This window comes from Gymnogyps californianus, chromosome 15 (assembly GCF_018139145.2).
Source record: "Gymnogyps californianus isolate 813 chromosome 15, ASM1813914v2, whole genome shotgun sequence".
NCBI lineage: Eukaryota > Metazoa > Chordata > Aves > Accipitriformes > Cathartidae > Gymnogyps > Gymnogyps californianus.
The window spans coordinates 17,518,020-17,536,181 of record NC_059485.1 but is presented as its reverse complement, the minus strand read 5'-3'; the positions used below and the strand labels follow the sequence as shown (position 1 = coordinate 17,536,181).

Sequence of the window (18,162 nt, the reverse complement as noted above, 5' to 3'; positions counted from 1 at the left end):
AGCTGTAATGTCTTAAGAGCATCTTCATCAGAGCCTCCCACTGACTACTTATGTGCTCCACAGGGTAAGGCAATGCTTTGCCAGATCGGGGCAGGAGACAGGAGGAGGTAGGTTGCTCTCCAAAATGTTCAAGAAGAAGCTGGGCAGCCTGGGAGATCTCCTTTGCTACTTCCCAAAGCGCACGTTTGCTGTCGCTCTGAGGAATAAGTGGTCCGGTCCTGCCCGTGAAGGCACGTGGGCTGCTCCCGCCCGGCTCCCCCAGCCGGGGACATCTCCGAAGCCCCTCTGTGCTAGCAGAGGAGCAAAGGTGGGCAGGCTGCGTGGACTGCTGTGCGTGCCCCAAAAGTGGTGCTGAGCCTGAGCTGTTTTGAGGACAGAGGTGTTTTCTACAGCTTCGACATCCTATTTTGCAAAACAGAGACAAATAACTAGGGGTTTAAGAAGCTGCCTTGTCTTGCAGCGTGTTCTGGGTCCTTCCCAGCTGTCCCAGGTGTTGGGTCTTTGCCACCTTATGGTATAGCGTGATGGAAGAAAATGTATTTTTACTTAGGACTGTAATCCGCATGACTCTGTTATGCTCAGACAAGGCTTCATGTCACTCGGCCCTGCAGGGTGAGGCGTGCTCTGCATTTCTTTCTTGCCAGCAGATCTGAAAAGGGGCTTTAAAAACATAACACAAGGCTGCCGACCCCGCTTGTGATATCTAAGATAGCTTACAGCTGGGGAAGCAGAGGCCCTGAGCCTGTAGGAGCCGTGTTGTGTCGTGGGGCAGGTCACTTGAGGTGGGGCTGATGGACCCTGGAACCCCAGCTACTGGCTGAGATGTCAGGATGCATCTCCTCCAGCATCCTGACCAAAGTCCCCAGGTTTCTGAGGCTGCAGCCTGCCGGGCACGGTGCTGTGTCACAGCACGCTTGGCTGTTTAACTTCAGCTTGCTTGGAAAACTCCCTCCTTCTCTCGCTTTGGGAAAATAAAGTAAGAAAGCGACTTGCTGGCTTCTTAGCAGTTCCGTGCGTGTGTTACTGCATGAGCTTCCCAATTAGCTGGCAGAGCGGGCAGATCTGAGGCTGGGCTGCACCCTGGGGCTGCGGTTCGCTGTGCTTCTCTTCTCTCGCTGTTTGCAGGGAGATGGCTCCTCTGCTCGAATGAGCCTCCTTTGAGGCTCAAACATGAAAAGCCTGGGCAGCTCGGCACACGCTGTTGTTCTGGGCTCTTTCTGGCATTGGATTTCTGTGTATGTAGAAAATCTTCATAAAAATGTGGTTTGGGGGTTGTGTGTATCTAAAGGTATCAATAGATGCCGTGAGCTGGGCTGAAAACAGCCCCTTGGATTTTTATGTGCTAGCCAGGGCTGCCTGTGTGTGACTCCCTCTGATGAGAGAAGGGCCAATTAATCCGTATAAAAAGTCGAGGCTGCGTAGTCCCCTGGTTATTGCTCCTTCCCCACTTGCGCCCATTTCTGCTGTTGCAGGGAAGCTGTCCGGGAGCAGCAGTATGGACTCCAAGCCTTCTGCCTCGGCAGTTTCTGCCTTCAAGGAGCTTTGCTTCCACATAGCAGAACAGAGAAGATTTTTAGCTCTCGGATATGGGCCGGGCTCCTTTCTGCTGGGCATCACCAGCACCAGGGGCTTGCACGACTCGCTCGGAGGGTCCTGCATGCAGCGGAGAACCCATGTGTAGTGATGGGGTATTAGCAAACCCATTTACCGATGAGGTGCAGGCAGGCATGATCCCAGACTCCTGCTTTGCAGCTTTCCCACCCTGGAGGCCATCCTCCCGTGATTCAATAGGCTTTGGACAAGGTTTTGAGGGGTATTCACTTCTCTTTTAGTTAATGAAACCTAAAGCTGGGTCCTGGGTTCACTGGCAATGTGATGTATTTCCTGAAGCTCTAGTAAAGAGAGATTTTTGGATGTACATATCACCTCTGCTCATAGAGGCACGGACATCCTCATCATGAGGTTTTTTCTTTTCCTGATGTGACCAGAGATCTTCCAACAGCTTAACGCCTGACGAAGGCACCCAGCCTGCAGAGAAAACAATCTATCTCTTGCCCAGGGAGCCAGATAGCCTCGTTACCTAACTGAGGGGGGATAATAATTCCCCAAATCCCATAATAGCTGCAGTGCAATAGCTTTTGCTTCAACAGCAGAGAGGTTATAAGGTCTCCTTACATCCGCCGTATGCTCCAGACAGAGGCAAGTGACACAGCCGCAGCGCAGGCAGCCGCTGGGAGCGATGCTGAATTCATCCAGGAGGAATAGCTTCCTCTAGGCTCAATTTCACAGTTGAGTGTATTTTTTGCAACAGAAAAAGGTAGTTACAAGAAAGGGGTTATTTCCAGACGAGGCAGGTCCCTGCTACTGCTCGTCTCCTTGCGATCGCACCTGGCTTGGTCTGGCTGGGGTTCCCGCCGGGCGATGAAGCTGGATGCTGGAAGCGGGGAGCCAGGGTCCTGCGGGAGGACTCGGCAGTGCCGGCCCCTTCCCAGGGTGCTGTCACCCACCCGTCTGCAGGTAATGGGGTTACTTGGGTCGCAAAGTCTTCTGCCACCCCAGGGATCTCCCGCTTCCTCTTGTACCGCCCCGGCTGCGCCCCATCCCCTGCCTGAAGGCCCTCCATTGCTTCCACTCCAAACATTTCCTTGTCACAAACCTATTTTTAGATGTATTGAACGTAAACCAGCTGCCCTCACCTTCTAACAGAGCAACACTTAATTCTGCTGCTGAGATCACAGGTTTCTGCCAGCACAGGGACATAAAATGGCTGGACTGGCTCAGCCCCAAAGTCTATTTATCCAAGACCCTGACTCCCCTTGTGAGCTGGGACTTGCAGAGAGGCTGTTTCAGCTGATGATGGTTCAATGCCGAAGCACAGCCGGGAACAGAAGACAAACCCAGCTCCCAGCACTTCAGGATTTTCATTGCAGTTTGATAAATCCAACAGGTTTTTAAGCAAGCTGTTTCTTCTCCTGGCAGCATAAAAGGTTGTGTGCTGAAGCAGCTGCTCGCTGTTTAAATGCTAATATTATGTCTGCATTTCCCTTTGCGCGCTTTCTCTCTCTTTTTCAGAGGACAGGGCTCCATCCCCATCCCACCGCAGCCCTCGGCAGCGCTTGTTGCCAGCTGAGCAGCCACTGGGCTCTCCATCATGTGGCTTCCCCAGCCGTGGTGGTCCCCAAGCCCCCCCGAGGCTGCGTGGTGGGGGCTGAGGGCACGGATCTCCATGGTTCCCACCAGCTGCTGTCAGAAAGCAGCACCCTGATAGCAACAGGGGAGGATGGAAAGCCATGCCTGGGGTGAAAACTGGGCAAAGGTGGCACCTCCACAGGTAAGGAGTATTTGGGATAATCCTGGAAGAGCTCTCATTCCCACTCATTTGTGTCCCTAGTTTTGACGGCGGTGCCCAAATGATGATTGCAATTAGTTAAATAATGGAGCTGTGCCAAGACCAGAGCCTGGAGAAGAGGACCTTGCCCGGGAGGGCTTGCTTCACCCTTGCGCTGTGCGGGGCTTGTACTCCTCACCTGGGAAAGCAGCGTTTTCCTTGGTGATCCTCATCAAAAAGGGCAAATTGGGTAACTGGTGATAATGTCCTTCCAAGCCTACTTTGACTCTTTCTCCTTGTCACCTTGGCTGGTTGTTCTCCCTACCCTTTCCTGCAGGTAGGTCAAGAGCCAAAATGTTGGTGTTGCAGAAAAACACACCAAAACTTTTCATGAGCCAAACAATGATTTTTGGGATCCCTTTGCCTTGTAGTGAAGATGATCCGGGCTTTCAGATCCCAGGGATGTAAGGCGTGCTGTGTTGTCAATAAATCAAGCTGTGTCATGCCATCTTAAATCGGACACTCAGAAATTAGGCAGACTCTGGGAAATCAGCACTTAGTGCTGGCTTCAGGCAGGCCAAATGCTTTGGAGGGAGCTAATGGAGAGTGGAAATATAATCTTGTTTTTCACTGCATATAAATGAGAACCCAGTCTCTCCTCTCCTGACCTGTCAGACAAAGTCTGAGATAGATCTGGAAATCTACTTGCTTGGGGATGTGTTTTCATCCTAAGTAGCTTCTCTTGCTTATCCGCTGAGTGATCAAACGGAGGCTGTTGATTTATTACCCCTTCTGCTTGATACATGGGCTGCTGCTTATCCTGGGTACCGCACTCTGCTCTCAGAGCTCTTCTCTAATGCCAGCACATTAACAGGGAGGGAGCTGCTCTGCAATGTAATTACAGGGAACGTGACATTCCTGGATATTTTCCTTCCCCAGACACAAAGGCTCCAGATTTCCCTGGGTTCCTCGGCACAAATAGCACCTCACCTTCCACCAGTGATCCCCAGCCGTTTCCCCTCCTTCCGCTAGCAGTTATCTTCCCTTCCTCGCTTCTGGAGTAATGAGGCTAATGCTAAATCAAGTGGGAAGGAAGAAGCCTGCTCATGAAACTCTCTTCCATGCCAATGCCAAGGAGTTTGCAAGCTGAGCAGCCCTCAGCAGCAAACAGAAACCTCGGATCGTGTAGATGGGGGCAGCAAATGTTGCAGCTCAGGGTTGGAAACAGCCTTTAAGTGCAAATGAATCTGTCCCAGCTGGGTAATGGGGGAGACTCTGATCAGAAGAGCAAAAATTGATGCCCATCTTGCAAGCAAAAGCAGAAAGTGGATGCAAAAAACTGAACATGAAGTGTCTGTACGCCACTTCCATATACCAGCCAAATGAAAACCTCATCACTTCCTACCCTGCCTTTTTTTTTTTTTTTTGCACCAGCCCCTCTCTGAGAAAAATCCTCTGGCAGATTCCCTGCTCAGTCTCTCAAGCTATAAAGGGTCTATTTGTAAAGCTAATACCCTCCTGCAGCATTTATCTAACAGGTAGCTTGGGAAACAACCCAGCAGAAACAGGTTTTATTTTCTCCACCATCAAGATGACCACATTCTCATTTTTTTTTTTTCCACAGTGTGTGAAAGGTGACTTAGAGTATACTGAAGCGTACAGCGACTTCACCTGAGGGTCTCCTGCGATGCAGAAGAAGCTTGACGCCTTTTTACCCCTTTTTCCCAACAGGGAGGGCACAGATGAGTGTTTTGTTATTTTGTGCTTGAGGAATCTGAAGAATGCCTGATCATCTCAATTTTTTCTGTATTCCTGATTTAAAAAACATTAGAGAAATTAGAGTAAAAATGACTTGCTTTCTCACTTGATCATATTTTCAACAGCACATGATGTCCCAGCCCTGCCAAGAGCTACAGTCCTGCCAGCCCTGGGATCGAGGACTGAATTTGCAGTGCGACAATAACCAGGTAAGACAACGTCACAAAAAGAGCAGGAAAATCCTGAAGCTCTTTTTCTTTGCTTTGCCAGGTTATTTTACAGAAGGGCACTGGGAAATGAGGGGACTCAGGTGCTGCTGGAGGGAGGTTTGACCATGCCAGGAGCTCCAGTCTGCTGGCCAGACCTCCCTCCAGCACAGCTTTCCCCGGCCCCCGGGGCAGAAGCTTGTTTTAGCTAGAAAAAGCTCTTTTTTGGTTTTAGACATGTGGATTTCTAGACAATTTTGAATGAAGCAGGGGTACAGGCACATCAAGTACCCCAGCAGGAACCGGCATGCAGCCCGACCCAGGAGAGCTGGGCAGCCTTATGCCTGTGACACTGGCTTAGGGACAAAGCCCAGTCTCAGAAAAGCCTGGTTATCTGCCCTGTTGTGTGGCCGGTTAGAAACTGGGTGATTCTGCACCTTTTGAGGCCAAAATCAAATGTAGCTGCTCTCCTAACACATGGGAAACCAGGTGGTGGGACGGGGGGAAGGATAGCAGTTTATTTGCCACACGACTATAGCAGAGCTGTCGCTGGAGGCACGCAGCAGAAGCGGGGGCACAGGCGAGTGTCCGAGCGTGCGACACGGATGCAGTTTTCCTCCTGCTCCTGTGGTTCAGCCTGTCCCTGGGAAGGTGTTTGTGGCCGCAGTGGTGATGCCACTACCTGCCCTCGCACGCCCTCTTCCCAAACTCCCTGCCAGCACGGCTTGCCTGGCCGCTGCGCAGTTTCTTTCTGAAATTTAAGGCATGAAAAAAAAAAATCAAATCTCCTTTCCAATTAAGTGGCAGAGGCACCACAGCCGCTCCTTGCGGCTGTCTATGAGCTGGAACAAGTCCCATCTTCACGACTGGCCCGTGGCACTCGTCTGCCTGCCACATCCCTGAGCACGGACCCCTGGCGAGCGTGGTCCAGGTCAGCCTGATCCCACATAACTGTTTGCCCCATGGGAACAGCATGAAACAACTCTTCACGAAGCATAATTCCTCGTTACCGGAGGGAAAAAAAATGTTTAGGCCAATCTGCCAGGTACTGTAATGTAAGAATGTGAGAATTTGACTTAAAAACATGTGATAGCAACTTTAACGCCAAGCTCTGCCAAAATAACAACCTGGGGAAAGAATAGTAGAACACTAAAAAAAAAAATGTATTGCCAACCCCCCTGCCCTTCATCTGCAGGAAGATGGCAACAAGAGTTCAGTTGGCTGAAAGGACGGCACAGGGAAAGATTAATAGAGCTGATTGTTTCTATGTTGAGAACCTGGCAGATACCGGGGGGGGGATGTCCTGAAGGGACAGGGTCACGCGCAGCCCGAGACGGGGAGCAGATGCTGAAGGGTGCAACCAGCGCTGCTGAGATTAGATGGGGAGAAATGAAAAAAAACCGCTGGCTGACGGCCAGGAGACTCTCACCGCGAGATCGATAACGCTGTTTTAGATGTAAGAAGTGTTTGGTGAACACGGCAAGGAAAGTGATCTCAACCGGCAAATCATTAGATTTATTTTGCTGATCCTAAAATGGCAATAATGAGGTGAAGCAGCAGAAAACATACACGGAGGTTGCATGTTTGAGCTCCATACATGGAGGGGGGGATCCTGTATGGGCAGATGTGGCCAAACCGTTCTTTCTCCCCCAAAAGAGTTTGTGTTACAGGCAGAGGAGGCTGGTGGGGTGCTACGAGGTCTGGCCATCCTTGCAGTGAGAGGGTTTCTCCTTCCCTGTCCTTCCCGTATCTCTTTGATCGCAGAGCTTGTCTCCTGCCTTGGTCCGGACACCGAGTTCTCTCAGTGCACGGAGAGGCTGTGCACAGCAAACTCGGGCACTGTTCTTGCTAAATTGGGAGCTGACACAGAGACATCAGGCTATCTGACGGGATATTTGAATGATGGACTATTTGAAAGCACATCGTGCTAACCACGCTTGCAGCAGCCAAAAGGGACTCGATGGCATGTAGCCCGGATCAATGATGTTCAGCTGCCCAGGTTAATGGGTTTTTTGGTGAAATCTTTGATTAATGGATGTTCATGAGCCAAAGGATGACTCAACTTCAGTGGTGTGTTTGGGGACGGGTGGGAGCCAGAGAGAGGGGCTACAAGGAGTTGGCAGAGTCCTGAAACCAGAATGGAGGCAGTAAATAGGATGAGATGATGCTAACAGCCTGGGGCGTGGAAGGTTTGCCTGGCCCCACTGCAGTATGCGTAGAGCTTGTCAGCCCTACTGTGGTTTGGGGAGCCCCAAAATTCACGTGCACAGCGTATGAAACAGGCAGAGGAGGGTATTATTTGCCATGAGGTGTTAAATAATAGCTGTTGCTTCTGTCATACCCAACTGTGTTTCAGAGCAAAGCAGGGGCTTTGCTTATCGTTCCTTATCACCAGCGGTTCAGGCTGCGAGGTGGGGTCACCGCTTTCTGCTAGAAACCAGCCTGAGTGGCACTGGATGCCGCTGGATGCTTACACACCGCTTGGACGGTGTTTGCCACCCCCGGCTGGGTTCCTCCTACACCTCTACCAGGCCCCCAGCAGCAGTTGCGGCTTCCTACAGCCCTAAAGAAATTAAATTTCATCTAAATGAAATTAGAGGTTTGGATGGAGACCAGGCACTGCAGATGTGCCGTGAAGATATTACCATCTGTACTCAGAAGCCTGCAATGTCATCTGATAGCTCACCCATTGCCACAGAAACCTGCGCCAAAGTTTTAGATTTTCTTTCCTTTCCAACAAAATTTCCAGCTTTTGTAGTGATGAAGGGGGGAAAAAAAAACATCCCTCAAAAGTGTGAACCGGGCTGTGGAATGGGGAGCTGTTTCCATGGAGGTTAGTTCATGTGTCTAGGGAATAAGTAGAGATGTGTAGCATTTTTTCTTTTGGGTGTGGGTTTCTAGAGATGGGAAGGCGGCAGGGGGAAAGGCTTAGCCCTCGTGGATGTGGTGTGAGCTCCTGCCATGGTTGTATGGCTGCAGTTTGCTCCTCTGTGGGGGCCCCTATTTAGTTCAAAGCTACATCCACTCCATCTCCAGCGGCACATTTGTGCTGCCTAATATTAATATATAAATATTAATGGTGTTTATATAAAGTGAAGAGCTGAGGTAAACAGTACACTGACAATTTATTTCATTTATTTTACAGCTTTGGCTTTCCCCCACATATTTCATCCCACCTGCCTTTTGCCTGCTAGTCAATGTAACGCAGCAGTAGAGCAGGGGAACGTTTCCTTCCCTCTCTGGTCCCCCTGCCCAAGTTATTGGATGGCTGATGCACTCTTGAACTAGTGAATTATTTAAGGTTTGCTATCGCGTGGCTTTCTGGCGTAAGAAACCCAGCCTCTAATCATGTCTCCTATTTTCTAATGTAACTACTTCATTTCAATATTTATTCTTTCTAGGATTTATTGCTATTTCACACGATTGTGTGAAATATTGCTCAATATAGAGCTGTCCTGATTTCGGCTGGGATAGTTAATTTTCTTCCTAGTGGCTGGTATAGTGTTATGTTTTGGATTTAGTGTAAGAATAATGTTGATAACACACTGATGTTTTTAGCTGTTGCTAAGTAGTGTTTATACCAAGTCAAGGATTTTTCAGCTTCTCATGCCCAGCCAGCAAGAAGGCTGGAGGGGCACAAGAAGCTGGGAGGGGACACAGCCAGGACAGCTGACCCAAACTGGCCAAGGGAATATTCCATACCATATGACGTCATGCCCAGTATATAAACTGGGGCAGTTGGCCGGGAGGGGCATACCGCTGCTCGGGAACTAACTGGGCATCGGTCAGTGAGTGGTGAGCAATTGCATTGTGCAACTGTACACATTGCAATATACATTCTTTTGTATATTCTAATTCTTTTAGTATTATTATTGTCATTTTATTATTATTATTTTCTTCCTTTCTGTCCTATTAATCTGTCTTTATCTCAACCCTGAGTTTTATTTTTTCAATTCTCTCCCCCATCCCCCTGGGTGGGGGGAGTGAGCGAGCGGCTGCGTGGTGCTTAGTTGCTGGCTGGGGTTAAACCACAAGAGCCCATGTGTGCATGTCTTCTGTATGCTTGGGCAGTTAGAACTGGAAAACTGCGGACTGCTCCGCAAAATGTCCTGAGACATCCATAGATCAGCCTGACATCTAGATTATTTCAACTCATTCCACCCCATGATACTGATGACCCTGTCAGTAAGAGCTGCGGCCGCTCTGTCCGGTGTTTCTGCAGAGTCTCGTGGCCAGAGCTCCTGTTCCTTTAGGACACCTGAAACCACCAAGTGTTAGCGGAGAAGCTGTCATACTGTTCTTGCTTGATGCATCAACATGAAAACTGCTGCTGGTTATGTCTGTAGGGGCAAACGCAGAGCCTTTAAGAAGTTTGTTATGAAACTATTGACAGGATCAGTCAGTGTCAGTTGCGGGTAGGAGCTGAGAGGTCGCAAGAAGCTGTGTTGGCTGGCCCTGGGGACGCTGGTTTCTGTGGGTGTCTCTGGGGACGGACAATGAATGCACAGGGGTCTGGCTCTGCTGCTGGGCAGCCATGTGCAGCCTGGGCTGTGCCAAAGACCTCTTGTGCATTTCAGCGAGTGCTCCATGGACTGCAGTTGCTCTCTGCGTGGCTGTGGCACCCTGGATGCCCGTCACAAACGTGTGACTATAGAGAGGACGGTATTCCCGCCTGCCTTCCTGCTGGTCCTCGTCCTCTGCTCCCCCTCGAGCTCAGCCCTGCAATGCTCGAGCACCTGGGCAGAGCTGCGTGCCGGGCTCCTGTCCTCGGAGAGACCAGAGCGGGTGGAAGGTGGATGCGCTGAGTCCAACAGGACCGAGAGCCGGGCACTCGGCCCACCGGGATGCGGCAGCGGTGGGTTTGTGCCCGCTCAGGTGAGGCGAGGACATGGGTTTTCATATCCGTGGTGACTGCTGTGCCGTCCCGTGGGGGAGCATGGCCTTCTCCTCAAACCACAGCAGCCACTGTTTAATGTGGCACAGGTACTATTGGGTCTTAGCTGAAAATGAGTCCTGATGGTTCTTAGCCCTCCCTCCCTGCTCCCTGAATAACACATTTAAGACAGGCTCAGCAAAGCTCCTGTCCTGGCTGGATGTCGCCTCAGGCAGAGTGCTGGTGGGTGCCTGGTGTGCGACAGCAGGGAGCTGGGGAGTCCCGGAGCTGTCTCCCAGTGCACAGGCAACAGCCGTGTCACGCAGGTCGTCCCAGATCTGGCCCGGGCGGTGGGGACAGCCTGCACCTCATGGGCAGCCATCTCGCCAGCGGGCCCCACCACCCTGCAGAGCAAGGAGGAGGCCGGGCGCCCCACGGAGCCGCTGGCTTTCGCTGCCCCGGCTGGTGAGAGGCTGCCCCAGGCAGAGCCCAGGGCCTGACCCGCCGCCATGGCGCTTCGCTTTCCGCAGGAGTTTGGCGCGGCCGCTGCGCCGTAGGGGGGTTGCCATAGAGACGAGCGGCGCGGCCTAGTGCTGCGGCGGCGGCAGGCGGAGGCCCGCGGGCTCTCCCGGCGATGTCGTTCCGCGACCTCAGGAGTGAGGAGCCTCGCTGAGGGGCGCGGGGCGAGCGGGGTCTGGGGCGACGGGACGCGGCAGCCCCCCGGTCTCAGCCCCCCCGGGCTGCCGCGGCTCGCTGGGGCCTGCGGAGCAGCTCCGGCCCCGTTGGGTGCCTCAGCAGCCGGGCGGGTCCCGCTTTTCCTTTACGTTTCGCCCTGTAGTTTCACTTGGAGATCCAGGAGGCAGCGCGGGCGGGAGAGGGGCGCTTGGGGTCTGACCGGTGCCTCAGACGAGGGCTATGGAAAAGCCTGCTGCAGGGTGGGAACCTTTCTTTAAATTGACTGGCAGGCTGCGCTTTGCCAGGGCGTACTAAACGCAGAGGACTGGGATAGCACAGCCTCTGCATAGTGGTGATCACCGCAGTCCATAGTTAACTTCATTTAAACGGTGTGTTTTGTAGAGAGAAGCTGTTTTAGCAGTGTTTCTGCCCCGCGAATCTCTTGTTAAAAAGTCGCCTTTTAATACGGCATGTTTTCTATTGAAATGATAGTATTTTTTTAATTAATCCGTTCAGGATTTTTTTTTAATAGTGTTTTGAACAGGGCATATCTGATAGTAAATGAACAGCATGCTGTGGGAACCAGAGTTCTTGGTAATGTCCATGTTGGATATGTAAGAAGCAATCCCCGCTCTTGCTTGTTTTTCAGATTTTACGGAGATGATGAGGGCACTGGGGTATCCCCGACTCATATCTATGGAGAACTTCCATACCCCAAACTTCGTGCTTGTTTCAGAAGTGCTTCTCTGGCTAGTGAAAAGGTTGGTGATTAGGCTAACAAATGTTGGGGCTGATGCTGGGATGCGATATGTATGCTTGGAGCTGATGTTTTGGTGTGAAACTGTATTAAGAAGTTTAAAGAGGAACATAATGATGCTTAGTCATTCTTTGAGATCTGCTCTTCTAAATATCAGACAGAAAATGTGGTAGTTAAGTTTGCAGGTTTTTAGTTTAATTATACAACAAAAAAAAGTGTTATCATAGCTGAAGTAGAAAATACTCTCTCCTGACAGAGATTGCCTCCTGAAGGTGGACATAGTTATTCAAAAGTAGCTGTATCTCTTTCACATATTCTACAAACTCCATTACCATTGTGCCTATATCTGACGTTGTACCCCAAACAGGGTGATACATAGTAAGAACTTACCAAGATAGTTAGTTCTTACCTTCTTGCTACAATTGTTTTGGTTCAACCTGGCATTGACTAGCATCCGTGCCGTGTTTAAAAAAAATAAAATTATACAGTACTAATCTACTACTATCCAGTTGTAGTTTTACACCCACTTAACCCATTGGCAGACTTTGGTTAAACATTTATGAAACTTGAGGTGCTAATCAAATTATACATAATCTTCTTTCTCCCATCTGAGTGAAAAACTAAGTTTTTTAAGCTACTCATAAGGTAGAATATTACAATTTAAAATATGACAGTGACCCATTTGCCTGATTGCTGTTTTTTGGTCTGGATTCATAATTAGTATCCATTAAGTTAATTACTGAGCTGTTAGAAATTTGCTGAATACTGTTGCAATTATAATAAAATAGGGAAATACTTACAACCATTCAAAATTACTTGGATTAAGTTACCTAAATGTTCTTTAAAATACTGCTGTTACACTGAGGGTCTAAATCACCGGTTGTTTTCAACTCGTGTAAAAACGTAAATCAGTGTCCCCCCTGGTATGTAACAGTAAAATAACAGAGCAATTGAAAGAAAACAAAAATACTGTTTTAAAAATATGTTTCTCTAATGAACCTGAACACTTGTAAAAGCTTAAACTTCTGTGTTATAAGATTACTGGGAACCCTATGCCTAATAGTGAAGTGCTTCACTTTCAGACCAAATAGCCACTGAACACTGGCATCCTTTTCTGTTATGGGTCAGAATTACGCTTGACACAGGCAGACAGCTTTTCCAGCTTCTAGAAGCCTTTTAATTAGACTTTAAAGCTGAGAGCCTGCTTTGCACATGCCTTGCTCATAATTTCAAATGTGACTTGAAAGCGAAGATGCTTTTTTGCCTGTCTGAATGCTGAAAATCTCAAAGCCTTTTATGAGACCGGGAATTTACTTTTTTTCTTCCCTGGTTCCTGCAGGCTGGTGACTTCTAGAAGTTTCTGCATTTCACTAGTGCTTTTTTAAAGCATTTCGCAATCTTTCAATTTGCTTTTTCATAAGTTTCATTTGCCTTTGAAAGTAATACATTTGAAATTATGTCTGAGTGTGAACTTTTCTTGTGTATTTTGAGAGTGTGGAAATGTGTCATAACATTTTAAAGGACAAGGTGTCTGTTTTTGTTATTATGAACAATAGCAAACTAGTACAAGTCATTTTAACATACCACCGGCAAGACTGGGAGTATTAACTCAGTCGTATGCCTGGTGTTTTAAATTGTAAAGCCACACATGATTAAGTTTAGTTTGATTTATGTAAGCACCTTGTGATATTTATGTAGTAAATTACTTCTGAAAATAAGTATTTCACAGACTTGATTGAGCCAGCTAAATTTTGCTCCTTTGTGAAACTGACTGAAAAAAGGTGTATTCAGGACCCCACAGTAACAATTCCTTCTGGAGAAGCATCTCGGGTTTTACAGCTTGTGCAGTTTGTACACAAACCCATTGTATGCATTATAGGGTCTGGATCCCCCAGTCTGCAATAGGAGCCAAAGATTTATTTTCCAGTCTTGTACATGTTTGTTTTGTTTGATTTTTGCCTCACAAATGAACTAGTCTCTTTAATATTGCACGTGTATTCCTTGTCAGAATCTACACATGCTTCTTTCCACAGGTATGAACCTCAGACTGATATTCCTCCTGATGTGGAGACAGAACAGGACCGGGTTTTCTTCATTAAGGCAGTGGCTCAGTTCATGGTAAGTCTGCCTAAGGAGGCATGGTTAAGCATGTTGAAATACTGGTTCCATATTAGCTTTAATGCTTTCTCTCTTAACCCCTTACAATTTCTTTGCCACGAGTGGCTGAGTATATATTGTATTCCTGTGCTGTATTGTATGTCTTGTGCTGTTATAAACTTGAACAGGCCAGGGCGTGCTGTTACTGAAATCACGTAGAGTTATGTACAGCTCTTTGCAGAATTGGGATCTAAACTTCTAACGCTAAAACAATATTCATCCTTATCACTTCATATTTATAAAAAGGTAATAGTGGAAGGTATAGCTGTAGATACGAAATTTTTTGAAGGCATTTAAATGGGTTCAGAAGAGATCCCATCACATTTATTGCTAACTTTGGATGCCTGATTGTTTTGTATGCTTGAATAGTCATAAATTCTGATGTTTTCATTATGATATAGAATCATATATTGGTATTCTGTTGTATGAGCCTTCTCACTTACTAGATCGAGCCATGTTTTTCTCGGATCAAATCTTTTATCACGTTATGCATAAGCGTGCTTGAATTGGACTAAATTTTTTAGTCTCATGGAATAAAATAACATTGTTCTTCATATCATTCTTGTTATTTTGATGCAGCATGAGCCTTTGCTGTTATGACACACTTACATAGCACTCTTAATCAGGTGGAAAAAAATGGGGCTGCAGGTGGGTCTGGAAGCAATGGAAGTCTTTATGCTAATACCAAAGATTAATTTCTTATAATACTTTTTTTAATTTTTAAAATATATTAAAATGACATTATAACCAAGCCAGCTTTTCCCTTCTGACTTGTGATGATGACCACCATAATTTTTCTTAATTCTTAATTTTCTGAATTCTTAATTTTACTATGTTCAGAGCATGATACACTTCTGTACACACCAGAATGCACTTTTGAACCCTGGAGCATCATAAGATGTAGTGAACAGATCTGTTTTGTTTGGAGGGATTTCCCCCTCCAAATCAAGCATGTTTGAAAAGGACAAGTATGGAAGCAGAAATAATGTTATGCATACATTTTCCTTTTAATAACTGATTTCATGTGAGAAATCCCAAGGGTTTTGAAGAAATACATAATATGATCCAGAAAATGAAATGAATGGAAATGTCTTTAATCGTCCTGTACTTAGTCTCAGTTAATATTGCAAGATAATATGGGGATTATTGTAGGTTTTCAGCATTTTCAGAATGAGAAAAGCTTGTAGATATTTCCTTAATAATTCACTGTCCATGGAATCCACAGTTATCTTCTCCAGTAGCTAATAGCTTTATGCATCCTTAGCCAGATGTGAGATTTGATGGAGACAGATTTGTCTCAGAAGAGAATGTCAGGATAGATTAATCATCATGAAATACAACTAGAGTATTGCTCTCCTTTACTGAACAAGGAGTAAAGATGTGTTAATTTTTTACACAAATTATGTATTGCTCTGCGTTTCTGGTAGTTTGAAAACTTACCAAATGTCTCCTTTTCAGACCCACAAGTTCCTGAAGTGTCTGCAGGGTTGTCTTATGTAGTTTTTTTAATCATTTGCCCTCCTAGAACTGCCCTAGTCTGTGTGGCTCAATACCTGGCTCCTACTCGAGCCCACTTGGATCCAAATTCAAGGTAGAGTGCAGCAAAAAGCCTCCAATGAGTTTAGTCTCCTAGAAGTGCATTCATGAAAACATACTTAGCAAACCAAGGTACCAAACTTTTTGCAAAAGCCAGCCATACTTGTTTTTTAAAAAGTGGTGGGAGAAGCAGTTGATGCGATGTCCGCTAATAATCTTCCTGAGTGCTTTCCAGGAAGTATCGTGTTCAATTCCCATTTCAGCCTGTGGCGATTTAGAGCCACTACTTCAGTACCCAGGAGACTATCCTAAGTATTAAACAAGACGGGGAGATGAGAGCAATCCTCATTCTTCTTCTCGAGAATGTGCCGTGTACAGGAAAGAATGCAAAATGTTTGGGCTAGACAAGCTAAAGCCACGACTCTGCAACCGAATGGCTGGAGCACTCAGCTGGGAGTTCTGGTTCTTCCCTGGGCTGTTTTGGCATTTCCATCATGCTGCCAAAATTCGGCTCGATGATAATAATAAAGCAGATTTTAAAGTAAAGCAAACTTTCTGGCTGTCGATATCATTCTTGCAGTATCTTTCTATTTCTCTTTTCTATTGCATTGTAATAATCTGATCTTCAGAATAGATGGAGGTGATTTTTAATGATACTTTGAAACTATTTAGTGTTGTTATAAAATAGGTGACTGTCTCAAGCTTTCCAAACATGAAGTTACCTTCTTGAGTAAGCAGTGCCATTATGCCAATCTGAAAAATATATGTACTTGTCTGTGTATTTTTTCCTCTTTCTAAGTAGTCTTGAGTGAAAAAACATTTTTTTTTTTCCTTTTACTAGACATTGATTTTTTCTCTCGGGGTTGAATGGAACTGAAATTGGAATTCCTGTCTTTAACAACATCCTTTATGATGTGGTGCGTTAGTCTTCTTTGTGTAGGGGATGTTTAACAGATTCTGTCAATTTAATGACCTGCTTCTCTTAAAATTTAATACCTACTGTTTCTACGGTTAGTTTTTTAGATTCCTTCTACTGAAAGGGAGGAAGGAGAACATATCTGGCTTTCTACTTTGTGTATTGGCTCATTTGAGGTCACGCTGGTCAAAATTTTCAAAAGCAATTAGGGTTTTTTGCACCAGAATTCTCTTATTCCCCCAGCTCAGGCTGTATAACATCAGTAACCTGTTCTGGAAGTTTTGACTTCACTTTTCAGCTGAGTTCCTGCCAGCAGCAAGCAGATGTAGAGTCAGTTTTCTCTGCTGGGTTGAGATTTTTTGGGACGAGAGAGGCAAGAGGTAAACAGTTCTTGGAAACGGAAATCTGATTGTAAAGTCAAAGTTTGACAGGAGGCGTACGAAGAAACACGGGCCAACAACTATTTGCTTTGTTTCCTTTGTTCTTTGAAAAGTTGGAGCTAAATCTGTGGTTTGAGATGTAGTCCTTTCTCTCTTTAGTTTCACAGGAAATTTTCCTGCAGTCAATTATACGGTAAAGCTCAGCGCAGAGCAGGCAAAACTTGTACCAACCATTTTAATGTTTGAGTCTTAACCCAGATTGAAAGTCTGGCACTGTCAGAGCCCTCGGGCAGTGTGAATTGCTTACGGTAACGCTGTCATACAGCAGTTGTGTAATACCACGAGTCAATTGTGGATGGATTCTTTCTGCCAGACGGTATTCCCAAAGGATAAACATTTTAGCAGAAGTTTCATCTTAAAAAGATACTGAAAAGAAGATGTTAAGTCATTTGGATGCTTAGTTTTTGTATTCATAACTGGTGATCAGTTTTTGTTTGCTTGCTTATTTAGTTGTGCCATCAGGAAGACTGCCTCAAAGTTTTACCTGAAGTTTGGTGTTGGCTCCTTGTGGCTATTCGTTTATAATATAATCTTGTCAGGAATTTCAAGAACAACATTTGTGTCCTTACTGTGACAGATGTATCGTTTCTATTATGCTCTTTTTTCCCCTTTATTATTTTGAAGTATAAAAAGATAATATTATAATTTTAATGGTTTTTTCCTTACTGGTCTGTCTGTACTTTTCAGAGATGGAAGGCAAGGGAGTAAAATCACTAATATCGTAGCAGGGAAAGATTTGAGAGAAACAATAAAATATTCTGAAGGTACTGCTGGAAGAGGAGACAGTTAAATTAGGATAATTGATCTTATTCTTGTAACTCATTAAGGGTGAAATTTACCTCTCTGCAGCATCATCACAAGACCTGGGCAGCACTTACATTCCACTTAAACTTAATTTGAATTTAAGTGGTGCACAGGGGTTTCACTGATCATCATGTAGGGAAGAATTAATGGATAGTTTGAGTTTTTTCATTCTGGCAATTACCTGCAAATGTTCTGACATGCAGAAAGTGCACATGTTTCAGAAAAATTTCTTCTAGAAACATGATTAATATGATGAGGCAAACTTGTGTTTCCAAACAGGAAGATTTGTTTCTGTAAAGCAGAGCATGCTGCCCCCAAAAAGAGCTTTCGAGTGAAGTCTGAAGAGGTAAATGAGGATTTTGTTCTTTGTGACACGATGAATTCATTCTTCCCTCCCAAAGGCTACCAAAGCTCACATAAAGCTCAACACTAAGAAGCTTTACCAGGCAGATGGCTATGCAGTGAAGGAACTGCTAAAGGTCACCTCTGTGCTTTATGGTGCTATGAATACCAAGGGAGTGGAACGTGCAGACGTGAGTGAGGAAGACAGCAGCAAGTTCAAGTTTGATCTTGGCTCAAAAGTAAGGAAAACTTGTACTCTTGTTTTGGGCAGGGGTTTTGTGTTAACTTATGAAAAACAAATCCATTTTCTATCTTGAGACTTAAGTGGAAAATGTTCTCGCAAGGAGTGGCTATGGTTTTAACTCATATT

At 46.1% G+C, this 18,162-nt stretch overlaps 1 protein-coding gene across 3 annotated transcripts in view; it reads left to right on the top strand.

Annotated features, from left to right (window-relative positions):
• The first annotated feature begins 5,258 nt into the window (after positions 1-5,258).
• Positions 5,259-18,162, top strand: part of CLUAP1 (clusterin associated protein 1) — a 77,095-nt gene continuing 64,191 nt past the window's right edge. For 2 of the 3 annotated variants that reach the window (XM_050906044.1, XM_050906043.1), the window contains exons 1-4: positions 10,789-10,821; positions 11,490-11,601; positions 13,631-13,715; positions 17,852-18,031. In XM_050906044.1, the coding sequence (XP_050762001.1) occupies positions 10,800-10,821; positions 11,490-11,601; positions 13,631-13,715; positions 17,852-18,031 (399 nt within the window). In that variant the 5' untranslated portion in view covers positions 10,789-10,799. Of the gene's footprint in view, positions 5,296-10,788; positions 10,822-11,489; positions 11,602-13,630; positions 13,716-17,851; positions 18,032-18,162 lie in introns of those variants that run through there. The other variant, XM_050906045.1, reaches the window with a different exon arrangement.